This window comes from Panicum hallii, chromosome 5, assembly GCF_002211085.1.
Source record: "Panicum hallii strain FIL2 chromosome 5, PHallii_v3.1, whole genome shotgun sequence".
Classification (NCBI taxonomy): Eukaryota; Viridiplantae; Streptophyta; class Magnoliopsida; order Poales; family Poaceae; genus Panicum; species Panicum hallii.
In genome coordinates this window covers 55,210,484-55,227,464 of record NC_038046.1, presented here as the reverse complement: position 1 = coordinate 55,227,464, position 16,981 = coordinate 55,210,484, and the positions used below count along the sequence as shown (strand labels likewise).

Here is a 16,981-nt window from a genome sequence, read left to right as displayed (position 1 = left end):
TCCTCTTTGGTTCCTTTTTTTATAAAGAATTAAGATAGGCAAGATTCAGAGCTGTTAGTGTTGCTATCAAACAGGTCGTATTTCCAAAATAATCTGGGTGAAGTTAGCGCAAAAAAAAAATGCTTCGTCTTTGGATAAAAGTAGAATGGCAAAGGTGAGGTGACCTGTCGAACCTGCACAACGCACTGAATCTCGGGCGGGCATTTAGTGTGCGTCAGCAAGATTAGGTCAGGATGAGCCTTAAAAGGGGAGCATGTGTGGCACCCGTACAAAGTGAATTGAATGTTTATGACCACCTTGCATCAGAGATCAACCCAGAATTTGTACCGTGTATACTGAGCATGCAAGCTAGTGCCACTGAAATTCAGTAAACTCGTGAAGCATTCCATACTGAATGGAAACGAGGTAGAACACATAAACAAGCAGCGCGAACTACGAACGAAGAATTGAAGATGACACCTCAATGTTGCCACTCATTCTCCAGAGATTGTAACAGTGCAAGGCACGAAGTAATCTATTGCTTCTCTTTGGTACCCGTACCAAAGAAGGTACAAAACTGCCGGCCAGCATCCTAATCAGACAAGGCAATCATGCTTCGCAAACCGTTGTTGAAGGTTCGTCATTTGTATCAACAGATCTTGACAGTCAATCAGGGAAAACTCCAAAAGCAGTCCAAAACAAATATAAAACCACTGATGTTTTTTTTAAAAAATAAACAGAGGCCAGGATTAGCTAGTGTGACTGATGTGTCCAGCAGCCCAAGCAAATAACACATCAGCAGGCAGTTCAACATCCATCTACACAACACAAAAGCAAGAAGCACTAGGCACTTCTGGACTGACATCAGAAGCTCCCTCGTGATCCACAGCTCGATATTGCCCGAACTGACAGTAACTTTACATGGTTGCCAATGCAAGCTGCCCATAAGGCCATAGTCCATAGACTTTGATGGTCACAGGACACTGCAAGTGAGTAAATACCGGAGAAAAAAAAGCCAGAAATGCACATGCTCTCCTTCACCACCTTTTGTTCCTCTTCCTATATGGACAACTGAACAAACGTAGCAGTTTATACAGAACATGTTGCTTGCACAAACGCATAAGCTACAACTTACTACACTGCTTTGCGAAAAACGAAAGAAAATGAACAACAACACAAGATGGTACTGGTTCAGCCACCATGTCTTCATTCACCGCGCCTTCTTCGGTGACTATGCCGCCTCAGGCTCTCCCAGGTTGAGACGAGCAGGTTTAGGATGTAGTAGTAGATAGTCATGGCACAGGTCACCACGAAGTTCCAGCAAGAGGAAGGCCAGTACCACGGATACAGAAGCCGGAAGAACAGGCTTATCACGTGCCTTGGGTAGCGACCAACCTGTAGCCAAGCAACAACTGCGTAAGCAACTAGGGTGGGATTGTATTGTCATTTTACCAGGTTATAGTAGCGAATGAAGAAATCAACCGGTTTAATCTTAATAGTTTATTGGCAACAACGGGGAGACAATAAAATATAGAATGCTAGCCATGATTGGTTGATTGTTAGAGAACTCTGCATATTCATCTGCGACGCTCCTAGCCTCAATCACAATATGTTTGGTATCACAAAAACAGAGTATATATCATCTAGACACCTACTTCAGCGTTTTGGTAGGTATCACCAACATAGATGTATCAAATAACATCATATCATGCCACATTACTTTCAAGGTACATTGCCAAAGAAACCATAGTAAGTGAATTCACAACTGTACTAAGACGGGAGAAAATGTGGTACTCACAGGGAAAAGCAAATCCAATGTATTCCAGGCTGCGTGCCGCACCGCTCGTGTTGGGTAGGTAGGGCCACCAGGAGAAGTGAAGCTGTAGAGGCAGGCCTTTAATCTAGTGCTTGTACTCAACCTCAGTTCCAACCCTGCATGAAATAATTCATTTCTTAAATAAAGTTTGACCTTGCAGCATAAGAACAGAATTGTAAAATTAGAGCATGCCTGATTCCCTAGGAAACTTATTCAGGGTAGTACCTTGAAGTATGCTCATGCGGGAGAGGTAGTGCAGTAGTACTGGTTCGATTTTTAGCTTTTGAAGCTGCAGTAAAGAACAAAGCACTTAGTTTGGGATGATGACACAGCTCGTCATCAGATGAGCAAGATAGCAAGTTTGTTTCACAAACAGAGCAACCTGATCAGTGAGTTCAATTACAAAGTAATCTGCTGGACCACCAACCAAGAAAGAATTCGGAAAAGTGGGAAAATGCTCTAGGAAACTAGAGAGCAAATGATCTGCACATCGAACATTGCAACACTTTAGTAGCATACAATAAGCATTCTTGCCTTAAGAAGATGCAGAAAGGAAACCTACCCTGATCATAGAAGAACATGAATCTAGAGAGCAGAAGGAAAAGGTCTCTACCAGCCTATGGAATAACATTGTTAGGAGAAAAGGGATACAGTAGCCTTGGGCATTGTTAGGAGAGAAGAGGTACAGGAGAACTTAATGAAGAGAGAGAATAACCTGTAATGATATTTTAGTAAGTCGGTCAGGGACTAGAGCAACATCCTCAAGGAGATACTGTTTAACAAATAAAGAAATGTAAGTGATTAAATAAGCATTGAGAGTAACTTTGAAATGAGACAAATCATGAGGAACCAAACCAACACTTACATGATACAAGGAGAGAAAATGTCTTGTATTTGTCTGTATGTCAATCCTATGGGGAAAAAAATTATTAGACAGTGGCAGTTTCAGGGAGAAAACAAAAGGACAACCATGATATGTTCTCAACTATTATAGCAGAAACAGATGAAGTAAAAAGACATTAATAATTATTAACGATGGCTTTTATATTTGCAATCATACCAAAAAACATTTGTAGCACCTTGAACAAGGGCAGAGCTGGATCTTAGCGATATTTCCTTTCCATCAACAGGGGCTTCAAACAACTGCATAATGAACTTGTGATTACTAAAATGAGGTAAAGATGGTAGATACTATCTTGTCATAAGGACAGAATAATCAATCCAGAGTAAGAAAGAATTTATCTCATCCTGAAATACTAGTTTGACTAGTTATTGGTGTTAATACAGAATCTTTGGCCTTGAATAATTTAAATACATTACACATAGCATACAGTATTTTTGATAAACATAGATATTTCTGTACTTGTGGACTATGTGCATTAATGTAGAACATAGCAAGAATTAAATAGTGAAAGCATGTGCCTTAAGAAATTACTGAAAACAATTAAGTTCTTAAAACTTAAATGATACTTATCAACTAAAAATAGAACATATCATATCTCGGTAATGGAATTGGGCCTGTACATGTACATCCTTCGAATATTTGTCAACTTAAGTACCACAGCATACCCATTTGTGGAAAAGAAGTGCAAATATGTTGGACGCAAAGGACTGGCTCCAGAGTTGCACTATCAATTCGAGTATACGCCTCCCACTTTCAGGCATCCTAACAAAATGATTGGCAAGAATCTCATAGAAGCACAGCCGACCATCTTCTCGTTCATCTACTGGAGCAATGCCATCATCATTCTTGCTCATAATTGCATCTGTTCAAAGTATAATGCAGTTACTTCTTATATAAGATTGAATATACTATTTCACTAAAAAAAATAGATTGATAAACAAAAATAATCAGAATTTATCATAAGATGAAGTTGCAAGGCAACAGAAACGAATTATACAACAAAAATAATCATTGTAGCCTAATGATTCAAGGAAATCCAAAATGTGAAAAAATCCATTCCTGTTGTTCCAAGTGAAAAATCGATTAAATTTCTTCCAATAACTGCTCATCCTATGTGAATGTGCCACTCATATTTATTTACTGACTAACATTTTTATAGAAACCATGGTGCAAACAATCTGAGGTCAATGATTGTAGCATCATATAAACTTAGATAGTGATAAAGGGTGTCGCTTTCTAAGCCAGGTCCGAGCAGACAACGTGAAACTATCAGGCAGGTGCAAAAAAACTTCCTAACCCATCAGAAGAGCTACATTTGTCGTGGAATGGATTGCAGCTATCTCAATATAATTATTTGGAAATACCAAATTAATGACATGACATTAGGTCAAAAAATGTGTTTCATTATTCCATTTTAACTACCTTCGTCATACTTAAATGTAGCTCACGGATCTTAAAAATTTTATCATAAGATGAAGTTGCAACCCAACAGAAAGGAATCATACAACAACAAATCATTGTAGCCTAATGACTCATGGAAATTCGAAATGCAAAAATTCCATTTCTTTTGTTCCATATGAGAAATCAATTAAGTTTCTTCTAATAGCTACTCATCCAATGTGGATGTGCCAATCATATTTATTTACTGATTAACATGTTTATAGAAACCATGGTGCAAACAACTGATGGTAATCATATTAGCATCATATAGACTGAGGTAATGATAACAAGTATCACTTTCTAAGTCAGGTCCGAGCAGCAAATATGAGAATATCAGACAGGTGCAAAAAACTTCCTAACCCATGAAAAGAGCTAAATTTGTCATGGAATGAAGTGCAGCAATCTCAATATGACTATTTGGAAATCCCAAATTAATGATATGACATCAGGTCAAAAAATCTGTTTCATTATTCCCTTTTAACTACCTCATGGTCATAATTTCGTTTGCTTCATGCGCTCCATGGAAAACTAGGAGACCACACTAATTCTAAGCACTATATCAATGCCAAGCATCTTTACTATTGGAAAGGAACGAATATGAAACTAGCACCAGAAACTATTAAAGATGGCACCTCGGGCACGATCATCCACCTTCAATGCGATATCGGCAAACAATTGCTGCAGTATCTGGAGACGCTGTGAGTTGGAGCTCAGAGCCTGCGTTCAAGCGGCAAAAGTATGGTGAGACACATGCACATTATGATCTCAACCACTCAGACTTCGAGTACGCATACGCGCCATACGCAATACAAATGTGTCATGCTTCCGAGTAGAATTAATAATTCTTAATTGCAGATATTGGGATCAGATGATAATATTGGTGCTTTTCTGTCAACAAAATCATCATACAGCAAAAGAGGGAAGGGCATGAAAGCCCGGTTTTGAAAGGAAAACAATCAATGCTATGTAATTAGCTGCAACAGACGAGAAATCCTGATTTTTTAAGGGAAGTTCCAAGAAATTGAATAACATAGCTGCAATGATGTACAATTGGGGATACTCAGCGAGAGTGGCACGAGGAGGTCAGCAGGTCCATGCTCCTCCTGTCTCCCGCTGCCGCCGACCACAGCATATAGCCTCACCGCGGTGCATCCGCACGGAACCCTAGCCCCGGCGCGTCTCGCCCACCTCCTACAGGCTACCGGCACCCCTGTTCCCTCCCCACTACCCCTCTCCTCCCGCCACCGCCCATGAATCCTCGTGAAGCGGCGGAAGCTCATGGCGCGCGAGCCATTAGGCCTCAATCACCCGCGACGAGCACAAATTGATGGAAAATTTTGCAACCCCAACAGCCCCGGGCACGAAAACCGACACCGCACGAAATCAGAGCAGCGAGCACCCCCGAGCCGGGGTCGGAAGCGGCCGGCCGGTACCTTCTGCAGCTTGCGCTCGATCTCGAGGGAGAGCGCCTCGAGGCGGTCGGTGGAGCTCCGGCTCCGCATGGCCGCTGCCGCCGGGAGGTGATCGCCGGAGGCGGGGACGGGCGGTGGCGGTCCTGCGATTGAGCGGTGGAATTGGCCCAAAAGGAAAAAAAAAATTACTCCGTGTTTGATGGATGGATGGATATGGGTACTACCGGAAAGGAAAAGCTGATACGGACGGGGAGGCCCGGATCTGCAGCTGCTGTCACGCTCGCTGACACGTGCCGGCCGCCGGATCCGCGACGCCCGCATGCTTCCGCCTCGCTGTCCGGTCGCCGATGAACCGGCCGAACCGTCCAGACCGGCCAAGCCCCGTCTGATTTTTTTTTTCAAATTTTGACGAATTTCTGTTTGAAACATATATGGAGTGGCAAAAAAGTTTGAGTTTATACTGCAGTTTAATGAGAATGAAATTAATTAACTTAGAATGAAATCTCGATTAACCTTCTCTAAGTAAAATTTGGATTTGCTTTTGGTGACAGCAATGCAGGGCATGGAGGTCTACCCGTCGCGTCCATCGCAACAACCGCTCGTGCCTGGTGGCTGGTGTGCTCCGACCACGGCACGCCGGGAGACTCGCCGTCGCCGGCTACTCGCCGCGTGGACAGCCTTCCGACCGAATTGGGATTTTAGAATGGGCCATGCTAGACACGCCTCCACTGTGAGAGTGCGTGAATCAGTACGTAAGGCCCAGACATACAGCAGGGGCAGGTCTTGGGCCGGCCCGCAGCGGCCTCAGCGTGCCTATACAGAGGCCACATTGTGTGGCCCACCAAAAAGTTCATCCAAAAAAAGGAAAAAATTCAAAGGTCAGAGCAAAGTACTTTTGGGCAAGAATCAAGAATTCAAGATCGATCAAGCTTCGAACCGAGTCGTTCGAGCTCGAACAAGAATCATCGAATTTCTTCTTGGCACGCAGCAGTATGATTAATCATTGATCCCCATATGGTCTACAAATCAAGAGACAAATTTTGTCCTCTTGTCTACTGTCCGTGTGAATGGACAAGAACAATGCATGACGCCTATGTACATGGAGGAGATGACAGATGAGTGACCGACGGAAGCAGCAGCTTGCCTACGCGTCCCAGCCTCACAACCCCGCCGGCCTGCCGTCCTTCCTGGGGTCGCTGACGGCGGTGAGCCTCCCGCGGAACACGCCGCCGCCCGACGCGGCCGGCGTCGCCAGCTCGTGCACGATGAACTGGCACACGGCGCCCGAGCCGGTGCTCCGCAGCCGGTGCCCCCGCTGCTCCAGGAACGCCTTCGCCCTGTCGCTGAGCGCGATCACCTCACCGGAGACCACCGTCTCGTCCTCGTACGTCACCACGTTGGGGATAAGCTGCAGGAAAAAAAAAAACAGTGCTCAGGAATTGAGATCGAATCGGTGGCATGGCGTCGTGGTGCGTGTCTGCTTTCATTTGCTGATAATCTACCTTGTGGTAGACCCGGGGCTGCTGGACGGCGGCCAGAGGGTCCATGCCGACGACGAAGTGGTTCAGGAAGACCTGGAGCACCGTGGCGATGATGTTCGTCCCGCCGCTGCCGCCAACAACGCCGGCGAGCTGACCGTTCTGCAGGGACACAGCATACAAGTCCACAGCTTTCAGTACAAGGGGGATGGTAGCGAGACGTGTCCGAGGTAGACGGCACGCGATACCTTGAGTATGATGAGTGGCGTCATGGAGGACAGCGGCCGCTTGCCCGGCGCGATGAAGTTCGCCGGCGCGGGCGGGAGGTGGTCCGGCGTGCGCTTCTCGGGGATGGAGAAGTCGTCCATCTCGTTGTTCAGCACGATGCCCGTCGACGGCGACAGCACCTTGGCGCCGAAGTAGTAGTTCACGGTCGTCGTCATCGCCACCGCGTTCCGGTCGCTGTCCACCACGCACAGGTGGCTCGTGCCGTGGTCGTCCAGCTGGCTCCATCTGATAGATGACACCAACCAAAACAGAAATTAATCAGTCAGTGCTCTGACGCTTGCAATCAGGAGATGTGCTGACGCTACGATGCAGTCGCGTACTTTGGGAAGTAGTAGCCGGGAGGAAACGTCGTGTTGTCGACGATCCTTCCCCGGATCCTGTCGGCGAACGGCAGCGACAGCATCTGGGCGACGTCGCCGGCCACGTTGACGAAGTCAGGGTCGCCGAGGCCCATCCGAATGGCCAGCATGTGCTTGATCGCTTCGATGAGCCGGTGGATGCCGAGAAACCCCTTCAAGAACCCGAGCGACTTGTACCCACCCAGGACGTTCAGCACCTGCAACGATTACAAGTGAGAAATCGTTGCTGCCTCTGAACGAACGAGCTGGATGCCAAGATCAATTCGAGCAGCAAGAGCACTGATCTGACCATTGCCATCCCGACGGTGCCGCTGGACGGCGGCGGCATGCCGAGGAAGCTGTACCCCATGGCGTCGGCGCGCATGGCGTCGCTCACCTCCACCTTGTACCCCCTCAGGTCGTCCACCGTCACGATCCCGCCCGCCGCCCTGACGTCGCGGACGAACGCCTCCCCGACAGCGCCGCCGTAGAACGCCGCGGCGCCCTCCTCGGCGACGCGCTCCAGCGCGTCGGCCAGAGCCGGATTGCGGCACGTCTCGCCGGCCGCCAGCACCCGCCCCTGCGGCGCGAACACGGCGCGCAGGCCGGGGTCGGCGAGCACGTCGGCCTCGCTGGTCTTGAGCGCGCGGGCCACGTACGCCACGACCTCGTAGCCGTCACGCGCCAGGCGGATCGCCGGCGCGACGAGGTCACGCCAGGGGAGCCGGCCGTACCGCGACCACGCGGCGTGGAGGCCCGCAAGCTCGCCGGGGACGCCCATGGCGAGCGCGCCCTGGTACTTCGTCGACGGGTCGGCCGCGTACATGTCCTGGTGTTTGCAAGCACAGTAACAAATTTGCAGTAAGATGAAGTTGCAAAATCTCGCTGTTCTTTGTTAAAATTTCTTTTTTGGGGGAATTTGTTCGAATTTTCGAACTAGTGCAAATTAGCAAAAACGGTAATTATTGTTTTACTTTGCACGTTAGCTACTTTTTACCTCTGATTTAAAAACAAAGTTCTCTGGAACCATTTAAAACACGGAGCTTGTTCTTCAGTTAGAAGTTAGAACAGCAAAACATTCTGAAATGTTGAGAAATCCACGTGATGATCGCGCAATAGTCTAAAGCCCGTCCGACAATAAGATGACAGACAAGCAACTGACTTGCCAATTGGCATCCCCTGATCTCTGAACTTCTGATTGCAGAGCAGAGGGCAAATGATTTTACAGAAAAGCTAGGACATGCGAAGCACTCCTGGAGATACAATAGAAAATGCTACGCATTCCCTGATCTCCGACGGATTGTTTGAGGCTCTTGGGCGTGCTTGAACAGTTGAATCATGTGACCAATAGTCATAGATTTTTTTTTTTGAACTTATAGTCATAGAACCAATTAAGAACAAAAGAACCACTTTAAAAACAGAGGTTGTTCTTCCATTGCAGGCTGCAGCAGCACAAACATTACGAGATGTTCAGAAATGAGAAATGCATGTGATGATCGCGGTAATCTAGAGCCGTCCGACAATATGATGGCAGGCAAGCAACTAATCAAACAAGATGGTTACCTTACCTCTGTCAGAGAATGAAAGCAGAGCAGGGCAAGTAGTTTTGCAGAAAGCTACTCCAGCTATAGTAAGCTAAAGAAAAAAGAAAAAATGCTACGCTTTCTCTACCTGCCATTCCAATTTGTACGGATTGTTTAATCCTGTGCTGTTGGGATCGTGGGCGTGCTTGGTCACGTGGCTATATAGAAAAATAAAAAGGCGTGTGATGGGATATTAGGCCAAATCTACAGTTTATTAAGTGATGCGCTGACACCCATTAGGCCATTGCATTACCCATATGCACTGCATATGGTCTTCACGAGAAGATTCGTAAGTTCCTTCACCGTCTTCTAAATACGTGGAAATGAAGACAATGTGCTCGTATTTTTCTAAAAAAAAAATTCAAAAAAGAAGCGAAAAAAGCCAACCTATCTCTATGATCCCCGCTCTATGATTTTTAAAACTTTGCTTTCGGAGGCAATAGCTCCTTGATTCTTTGAGCTGAACCTACTTCAGTGGACAGTGGTTCTCTATCTATCACTTGCGTGATCGCTGCTGGGCCCACCAGACAGCGACGCGCGCACCACCCAACAGAATGGGACCCAACTGGCGCCGGCCAGGTGTCACGCGGCCCCACATGTCATGGACGGGGGAAGGACGAGCGCGCGGGGTCCCGCCCCCTCTTCCCCCGTGCGCCTGCTAGCTGGAGCTGCTGATTGTACGAGCAGGATGGGTCGTGATGGGTGGGGGGGGGGGGGGGGGGGGGGGGGGCACGTACCGGCGTGGCCGCGGCCGGCGCGGTCTCCCTGGCGTCGAAGGCGACGGCGCGTCCGGAGGCGGCGTCCCTGACGACGACGAAGGCGCCCCCGCCGACGCCGCTCGACATCGGGTGCACCACGCCGAGGCAGAGCGCGGCGGCCACGGCGGCGTCCACCGCGTGCCCGCCCGCGCGCAGCGCCGCGGCGCCCACCTCCGAGCACCGCGCGTCGTCCGCCGCCGCGGCGCCCACGCCGGACTCCACCTCGTGCCGGCTCCGCCGCGCGCCGGCGACCGTGGGACGACTGGCAGCACCAGCGCCGCCGGAGCTCAGGAGCAGCAGGACGCCCGCCAGGACCAGGAGCGCCACGGCGATGGCCAGCACGGTCCACGGGCGACCGCTCCGCCGCCCCCGGGGAGGGTGGTCCTGCTGCGAGACCGCTCCGGCGGCCCCGAGGAGAGGGCCCTGCAGGCCGCCGCCGCCGCGCGCGGCCATGGCTAGCTGCTCGCGCCGGATAAGAGAGATTTCCGCCGGGATTCCTGGGCAGGACGCGAGCCGGGGAGGGGAGAAGGGATTGTCAATTGTGGGATTCCCGGATGGCGAGAGGCGGAGAGAGCGAGAGCTCGGTCGCGTGTTCTTGGCGTGTGCGTACCTGCAACTATATAGACAGTGCCCTCTGGTGGCCAAAGAGACGTCTCTCTCTAAAACGGCGCAAGGCGGAGCTTAGTTTATAACTTTATATAGCAATCGATCCCACAACTTGTACACATTTTTATTGCTGGTTCTCTGATGGATTGTGATGTGATCTACCCCGTGCGGTTACCGTTGCTCAGCAGCAACCATCTGGCGCCAATAGGATAGCAGTTCATGCGAACCACAACTGGAGGTCTGAACAAGATTACAGAAGAATGCAGGAGTACCCTGTAGCACCGACAGAAAATGGATCATGAGGTACACTAACCGAATTGACCACATCTGGTAAGCCAGTGGAGGTTCTGCTGTAACTAAAAAGGCGCACGTGTGGTTGTAAGTTTCTTTTACCGCACTATCTGGGAGATGTTTAGTTTGCGTCCGGGAAGAGGCACAGTAGTAAGGTTCAGGATGAAAACAGAGGGAGTGCAGTGGTGCCTGGTGCGAGCATCCAACCGTGGATGAAACTGAAACGAAAACGACCTGCAGCTGCTCGCCTTCCTTCCTCGCATGGCGTGATGCGAGGAACGGCGACCCGTGAGTAGGTGCGTGGTGAATAGTGATGCTCGGATAATGCACACTTTTGTATCATATCATCGTTCCAAGGACGTGATCTGCCTGCAGCATGCAGCACGTTTTCTTGCCCCCTGGAGAACGGTTTTCATCGAGAGGAATTGATGGAGTGCAGGTGCAGGCACAAATCAAGGATGGCAAAAAAAAAGTCAGCCTTGCGTGGCCAAGTTGCATGTACAGATTAAAGGGCATTATACTGGAAAAGCGATGTGTATTATTGTATATGAACGACCTAAACAAATGCTCAAGTTGATGGAGAAGCTGTCGTGCGATGGAGTTCAGCTGTTCAGGCGTGGCTGAACTCCTCTGCTATTCTGACGGGGCGGAGGAGGTGAACGTTGCCGCCTTGGTCATGTCGCGGTCCGGGGCGGCACGGCACCGGCGCTGCACCTTTCTTGCACGCCTCGTCGCCTCCCTCTATCCCCTCGAGGTCTCAGTCTCAGCTCAGCCGTGATCGGGAGGGGCGGCCGTGCCCCCATGCCTCGGCCGGTCACGCCTGGCTGCTGTCCCATTGTCCCTGCTTGGACGGAAGGATGGAAAAGGTTAAGGAAATGAACGCCACCTCCGTGCATGGCTTGCGTAGTCCACTCTCTGTGCAAGCGAAGGTGATAGAGGAGACGCCGGGGAAGATGCATCGCCGGGAGTCTCTGTATGGAGCAGCAGAACCTGTCTAGATGCACGGGACGGCTGCTGATCGCAACTGATGCTTCATGTTGCGAGCTGCGACAAGCACACAGTTGCACATGTACACGGATACACCAGCCGAGGCTCCGGAGGCGAACTGTAGGGCACTGATTCCTGGAGCACGAAAAAAAGTTCGAAATTCCCTCCTAGTAGTTGTCAGTTGTTAAAAAAAAAGCTAGTATGAAAGAAGTATCAAGCATGTATCGAGCTGAAGGCGGACACCCTCGTTCAGTCATTCAGCACGATGTCTAGGACCAACTTCTAGACGAAAACGTAAACAGCGTAGAACAGTTAGCAGCAGAAACAGAAATGGGTCGCCAAGATTGTGGCGCAACAATCTCGTCATCAGTCACCACCCGTTGAAAGTGGCATTACTAATTTTGCAAGCTTTCGAGGAACAATGATTGTCATGTTTCTGTGGCCAACACATGCGACGGCTGCAGTTGAGCGCACCAGCTCACTGATTCCTCCAACTAAATCGAATGGTACGGTCGACGCTACTGCGAAGCCAGAAATCAACACAAAAAACTAGCACTTCACCAGAGCTGACCTGCGCCAGATTTTCGTCAAAGTCCTGACAATACAGTGCCAAAAGTTGCATTAAAAGTTTAAAACTCATTTGTATGACTGGATGGTTGTCAGCTTGCGCAGTATACGCCCGAAACAATGGTTTGTGAGGTTACAAGAGGAGAAAAAGGGAATGTATATGAATGGTCTGGACAATCCAGATTCTGCCCAGTTTCGGAACCCACCTTACAGAATACACACGAGTATCTTTATCTACTTCTACAGATCCTTTCCCTCTGCTTGTACATTTACTTGACTCCTGTTCTCCTGTCCATCACCCCCTCAAGCCTATCAAATAGCTACTTGGTCTCACCACTTACCAGCTACAAATATACCTGTGACCCCGGATATGTCTATTGGTGTGCACCTCATGTTTAGGCCTCCGAGAGACCATCAAAATTGTCTCCGAGATCAACTGTGGCACTGCTGGTCAACTGAATTAACCTGCAAGAGAGAACTATTATTAGAAAAAAAAGAGATGGGAGCCATCTTGCACACTTTCTAGAACAAAAAGAAAGAAAGAAAAAGTACAATTGTCGGTTGTCTTTACATGATTTGAAAGTGATCATTCAGTTTTTTCCCGTAAGAGCTCCAAGGAAATCTGAATTTACTGGGGAAAAGACCACTAAGGAACCAGCTACAAATTTTGCAAAACGGAGAAGTTCAACCCTTGTTCTTTGTGACATGCTTCAACATGAAGAGTACCTGGAGGGTCAATAGTACTTACCAGTTGAGACAAAAATGACATCCAATTAGGCTGTAATGATTACTGCACCATGCGCTTCCTCTTCGATCTTTTGCCTTTCTTCCCCGAGTAACTTGGAAGTTTCTTGTCACTGCCAGTGCTGGATGCTTCCTCCACTGGTCCTCCCTGTTGTCAGGTTTACATGAGTAACACAGGAGGAACTTCAAATTTGCAGGAGCTGTAGTGACAACGAGGATTTCCAATAGAAATAGCCTCGCAATGTCCTACTATAGAAAGATATATAAGTAACGGAAATGGGTCAAGAATACCTCTTCTTCGGTCTCATCATCTGATTCTTCATCCTCTGAGTCATATGCTGATGCTTTTGAATCTCCTGAAGCAAGTGTTTTGTTGAGTTTTCTCCTGTTCTCTTGTTCTTTTAGCTGCCTAAACCTGCTTGCAACATTGCATGTGAAAATCAGAACCAGAACAGGAGAAGTCTTAAAAAATAAAATGAAGTTCAAAGGCACCTTTCCCCAGCTGGTTGAGCATTAGAGCGTTTTGCACGTCCTGCTGTAATTATTCCGCTACCTCCCTCACTGACTACAGGCTTTGCTCCTCCCATTTTCCGTAACCAAATCTGCTGGGCTGTGCTGAGGACATTGTTCGTAAACCTAATGAAAAAAAGATGGAATTCAGTACACGATTGTTCGTAAACCTAATGAAAAAAGATGGAATTCAGTACACGACTATAGTTGTGGATTTAATGAATTGTAAGAACTAAGTGAATAGGGAAGGGGTTATGAACTTGTGAGAAGCAGTCAGCACTGTAACCTGAAATAAATCTGAACACATTTGGCAATAAAAAAACAACTGATGCACATACCAATAAATGGACAGTCCTGATGGCACGGACAAAGAGAACCATCCAATCATAAACGGAAGAAATTTCAAAACGAGCAGTGTGTTCTTCTGTGATGGGTCATCGCTCTGTAGCAGATCACAGATCAAGTTAAACCACGGCAGTGTACAATTGGCAATATAGACAATGAAAGAGTATATACAGGGAAGTATTCACCTGGGGTGGCTTCATTATCTCCATAGAGACATATTGGGAAGCAACAAGTAGCACAGGCAACACAAGATAACATATTGTGTCATGCCAGCCTATTGGAGGATGACCATCCTGCATAATTTGTTTGTAATGTTAGTGTTAATTCTAGGATTTTTAGCATATCTGCATGGCTAATGTGTTCAGGCTCTGATCAACAGGAATAATAAATCGATAGAATTTGATCTTATACCATCGAAACAAGGTAGATTTTCTACATGACCAACGTTTTCTGCCATGATACTAAAGAGATAGTGAAATCCAAATGGGGGAAATGCACATGACAATGCTTCCTGTTTCTTGAGTGCCCTCCAATGTGCTGCCCTATTTTGCTATGTAACATGCCACTGTGTCCTACACATTCCTTTGATCTAAAACTGGCCAAATGTTGCAACATGCTATTATGATCAGTCAAGTGCAATAGATCAGTCTTTTTCTCAGAAAAAGTTGTTTTCTCAGAAAAGGTAATGAAATGACTAATCTATATGTTAATAAAAGATCAATTTCAATACCACAAATGGGAAGAGCCACGAAATTCCAGAACCACTTTGCCGAGCTGCAATTGTTGTAGGGCCTCCCAATGATGGAATCCAGAAAAATCCTTCAGTCAACAGCCCCTTCATGTCATAGAAGACAATCAGCCCAAAAAAGCCACTTAATCAAGCAAGCTTCAAGTGGTTGGAGTTAACTTACCTCATTTGCTACATTTGAAAGTGCTTGGTAAAGGCCAATCCAGACAGGTATTGTTGCCAGCGTTGGAAAACATCCTGTCAAAGAAAGTATAAAATCATGATAATATCGTGAACACAATGATTTTGTAAGGCAGGGACAGATTCTATCAGAAAAAAATATCACATAAAAGGATTACGTTTTAGGAACCAAGCACAAAATAAAATAGCTAAAAAAGATTAACTGTCAGAACAGAATGGTTTAGGAGGGAAAATTCAAACAACCTGCTAAGGGGTTAACTCCAGCTTGCCGATATAACCGAGCAGTCTCTAGCTGTATCCTTTCCTAATAAGAATTATATAGAAGCAGGATTGCACAAAATAAGAATTATAATAAAAAATACGAAAAGAAATTAATTTGAAAATGGTAAGGCTAAAATAAGTTCGTAGGGAGCACAATCAATGATTGAAATTTCCGGCAGCTATACAAACCTGGTTGCCTGCATATCTCTGCTGGATTGCCTTAATCTGCGGCTGTAAATTCTGCATTGCCAGAGTTGATTCCACCTGAAATAGATGAGAAACTCAGCAATCAATTGACCAAATTCATAATTGGGAACCAGAGACTGGGCGATTCTATTCAAATGGGTTAGGACATTCACCTGCTTTTTTGTTAGAGGCAATGTCGCAGCCTTGACGAGGATGGTGAGCAGAATGATTGCAAACCCATAAGAGTATGGCACATGAACTGCTGAAAGACCATCCTTGAGCACCTGTATGACGAGGCTCGGATAGCATCAGCATTCCAATGCTTTCAGTGCTATGAAACTTAGTATCCTAACTAGTGAATTAAGAGTATGGCACCACATAAGTCTGAAATTCTAGCATTTCCCATCAAAAGCGTTGGCCGCTTAGTATCCTAACTAGCCAATGAAGAGTATGGAACCACATAACTGAAATTCTAGCATTTCGTGTCAAAATCCTTTGAGGCTAAATGCCTTAAACACGCATATGGAACGGCAAAAGCCTCATGAACACATATCCCATGTCAAAGCAGCCCTAAACAACACCACGAACCAGCAAGGGAGAAAGGAGCCTTTCCTACTGATCAATGTTGCTACGAGTTACAGAGACAGAAAGCACGGAAGCATGAGCAGTGCGTACTGCACACAGCCCAGTCCTCACTCTTGACTGTCCAGGAAGTTACAGTTCCATAACTGATTACTCGGACACATTCAATTCTCCCAGAATCGGTTCGGTGTCAACTGTGAAACTGGTAACTGCAGCTTGACCACCATTGACGAGGCAATCATTACCTTGAGCACGACCTCGAGGGCCTCGGAGATGAAGCCGAACCACCCGCCGTTCTTCTGCACCGCCGTGGCCGCCTGCCCCGCGTCCCCTCCCCCGGCCGCGGCGTCGGCCGCGACGACCGCGGCGTCCGCGAGCGTGTAGAGCGCGGCCTCGGCGCGCTCCAGCGCGGCCTGGAGGTGGGGTCCCCCGAGCGAGTCGAGCCCGTGGAGGCCCGCCCGCACCGCGCACGCCGCGGCGCGCCGGCGGCCCGGGCGGAGCCGGAGCGGCGGAAGCGGGCCCGCGGCGCCCCCGCCGGCGCGGGGCAGCGCGGGGAGCAGGGAGGAGGGGGAGGAGAGCAGCGCCTTGGCCATCGCCGGGGAGGAGAGGACGGCGAGGATGCTGGTGGGGTTTAGGCTAGGGTTTCATGCACGGGGCGGGGAACGCGTGGCCGGGATAGGGTGCGGTGGCGGTGGCGGTGGTGGTGGGAGCGAGAGGTGGAGGTGGAGGGGGAAGACTGAAGAGGTGGAGGTTGTCGTTGGAGGAGGAGAGGAGGTGGGGGACGCTTTATCCGCTTCGGTGCTCGTGGACTCGGCCCACCACCACCACTGTTCGCTCAAAACTGATTTTTTTTTTTAGCTCAGTGGCGTTGCTGTTCGCCTGTTCACTGCTCACTCCATTACTCTCTCTCTCTCTCTCTCTCTCTCTCTCTCTCTCTCTCTTGCCTGCTGCTCCCCGCTCCATGTTCTTTTTTTCTCG

At 48.1% G+C, this 16,981-nt stretch overlaps 3 protein-coding genes across 5 annotated transcripts; all 3 read right to left on the bottom strand.

Moving 5' to 3' along the window:
- Nucleotides 1-809: 809 nt before the first annotated feature.
- Nucleotides 810-5,755, bottom strand: LOC112895963. Of its 3 annotated transcripts, none has more exons than XM_025963983.1 (11): nucleotides 5,573-5,755; nucleotides 4,772-4,856; nucleotides 3,365-3,561; nucleotides 2,856-2,938; nucleotides 2,661-2,706; nucleotides 2,511-2,567; nucleotides 2,358-2,412; nucleotides 2,178-2,278; nucleotides 2,021-2,084; nucleotides 1,778-1,911; nucleotides 810-1,374 (listed from the first exon to the last, which is right to left on the bottom strand). In XM_025963983.1, the coding sequence occupies exons 1-11, from the start codon at nucleotides 5,639-5,641 to the stop codon at nucleotides 1,186-1,188; spliced, it is 1,080 nt and encodes a 359-aa protein (XP_025819768.1). In that variant the 5' UTR covers nucleotides 5,642-5,755; the 3' UTR covers nucleotides 810-1,185. The 3 variants fall into 3 exon arrangements, with proteins under 3 accessions (XP_025819768.1, XP_025819770.1, XP_025819769.1); XM_025963985.1 differs by having other exon boundaries at nucleotides 4,791-4,856; nucleotides 5,573-5,642; XM_025963984.1 differs by lacking the exons at nucleotides 2,178-2,278; nucleotides 2,358-2,412.
- A 766-nt stretch (nucleotides 5,756-6,521) lies between these two features.
- Nucleotides 6,522-10,706, bottom strand: LOC112895703 (glutathione hydrolase 3-like). Its single transcript, XM_025963688.1, has 6 exons — nucleotides 9,976-10,706; nucleotides 7,966-8,484; nucleotides 7,638-7,873; nucleotides 7,278-7,542; nucleotides 7,054-7,191; nucleotides 6,522-6,959 (listed from the first exon to the last, which is right to left on the bottom strand). Exons 1-6 carry the CDS (start codon nucleotides 10,447-10,449, stop codon nucleotides 6,711-6,713), a joined length of 1,881 nt encoding a protein of 626 aa, XP_025819473.1. The 5' UTR covers nucleotides 10,450-10,706; the 3' UTR covers nucleotides 6,522-6,710.
- A 1,795-nt stretch (nucleotides 10,707-12,501) lies between these two features.
- Nucleotides 12,502-16,770, bottom strand: LOC112894430 (inner membrane protein ALBINO3, chloroplastic). Its single transcript, XM_025962145.1, has 12 exons — nucleotides 16,249-16,770; nucleotides 15,595-15,705; nucleotides 15,425-15,499; nucleotides 15,218-15,278; nucleotides 14,958-15,031; nucleotides 14,777-14,881; nucleotides 14,232-14,339; nucleotides 14,040-14,143; nucleotides 13,684-13,827; nucleotides 13,483-13,606; nucleotides 13,196-13,339; nucleotides 12,502-12,912 (listed from the first exon to the last, which is right to left on the bottom strand). The coding sequence occupies exons 1-11, from the start codon at nucleotides 16,594-16,596 to the stop codon at nucleotides 13,235-13,237; spliced, it is 1,359 nt and encodes a 452-aa protein (XP_025817930.1). The 5' UTR covers nucleotides 16,597-16,770; the 3' UTR covers nucleotides 12,502-12,912; nucleotides 13,196-13,234.
- Between the last annotated feature and the right edge of the window lie 211 nt (nucleotides 16,771-16,981).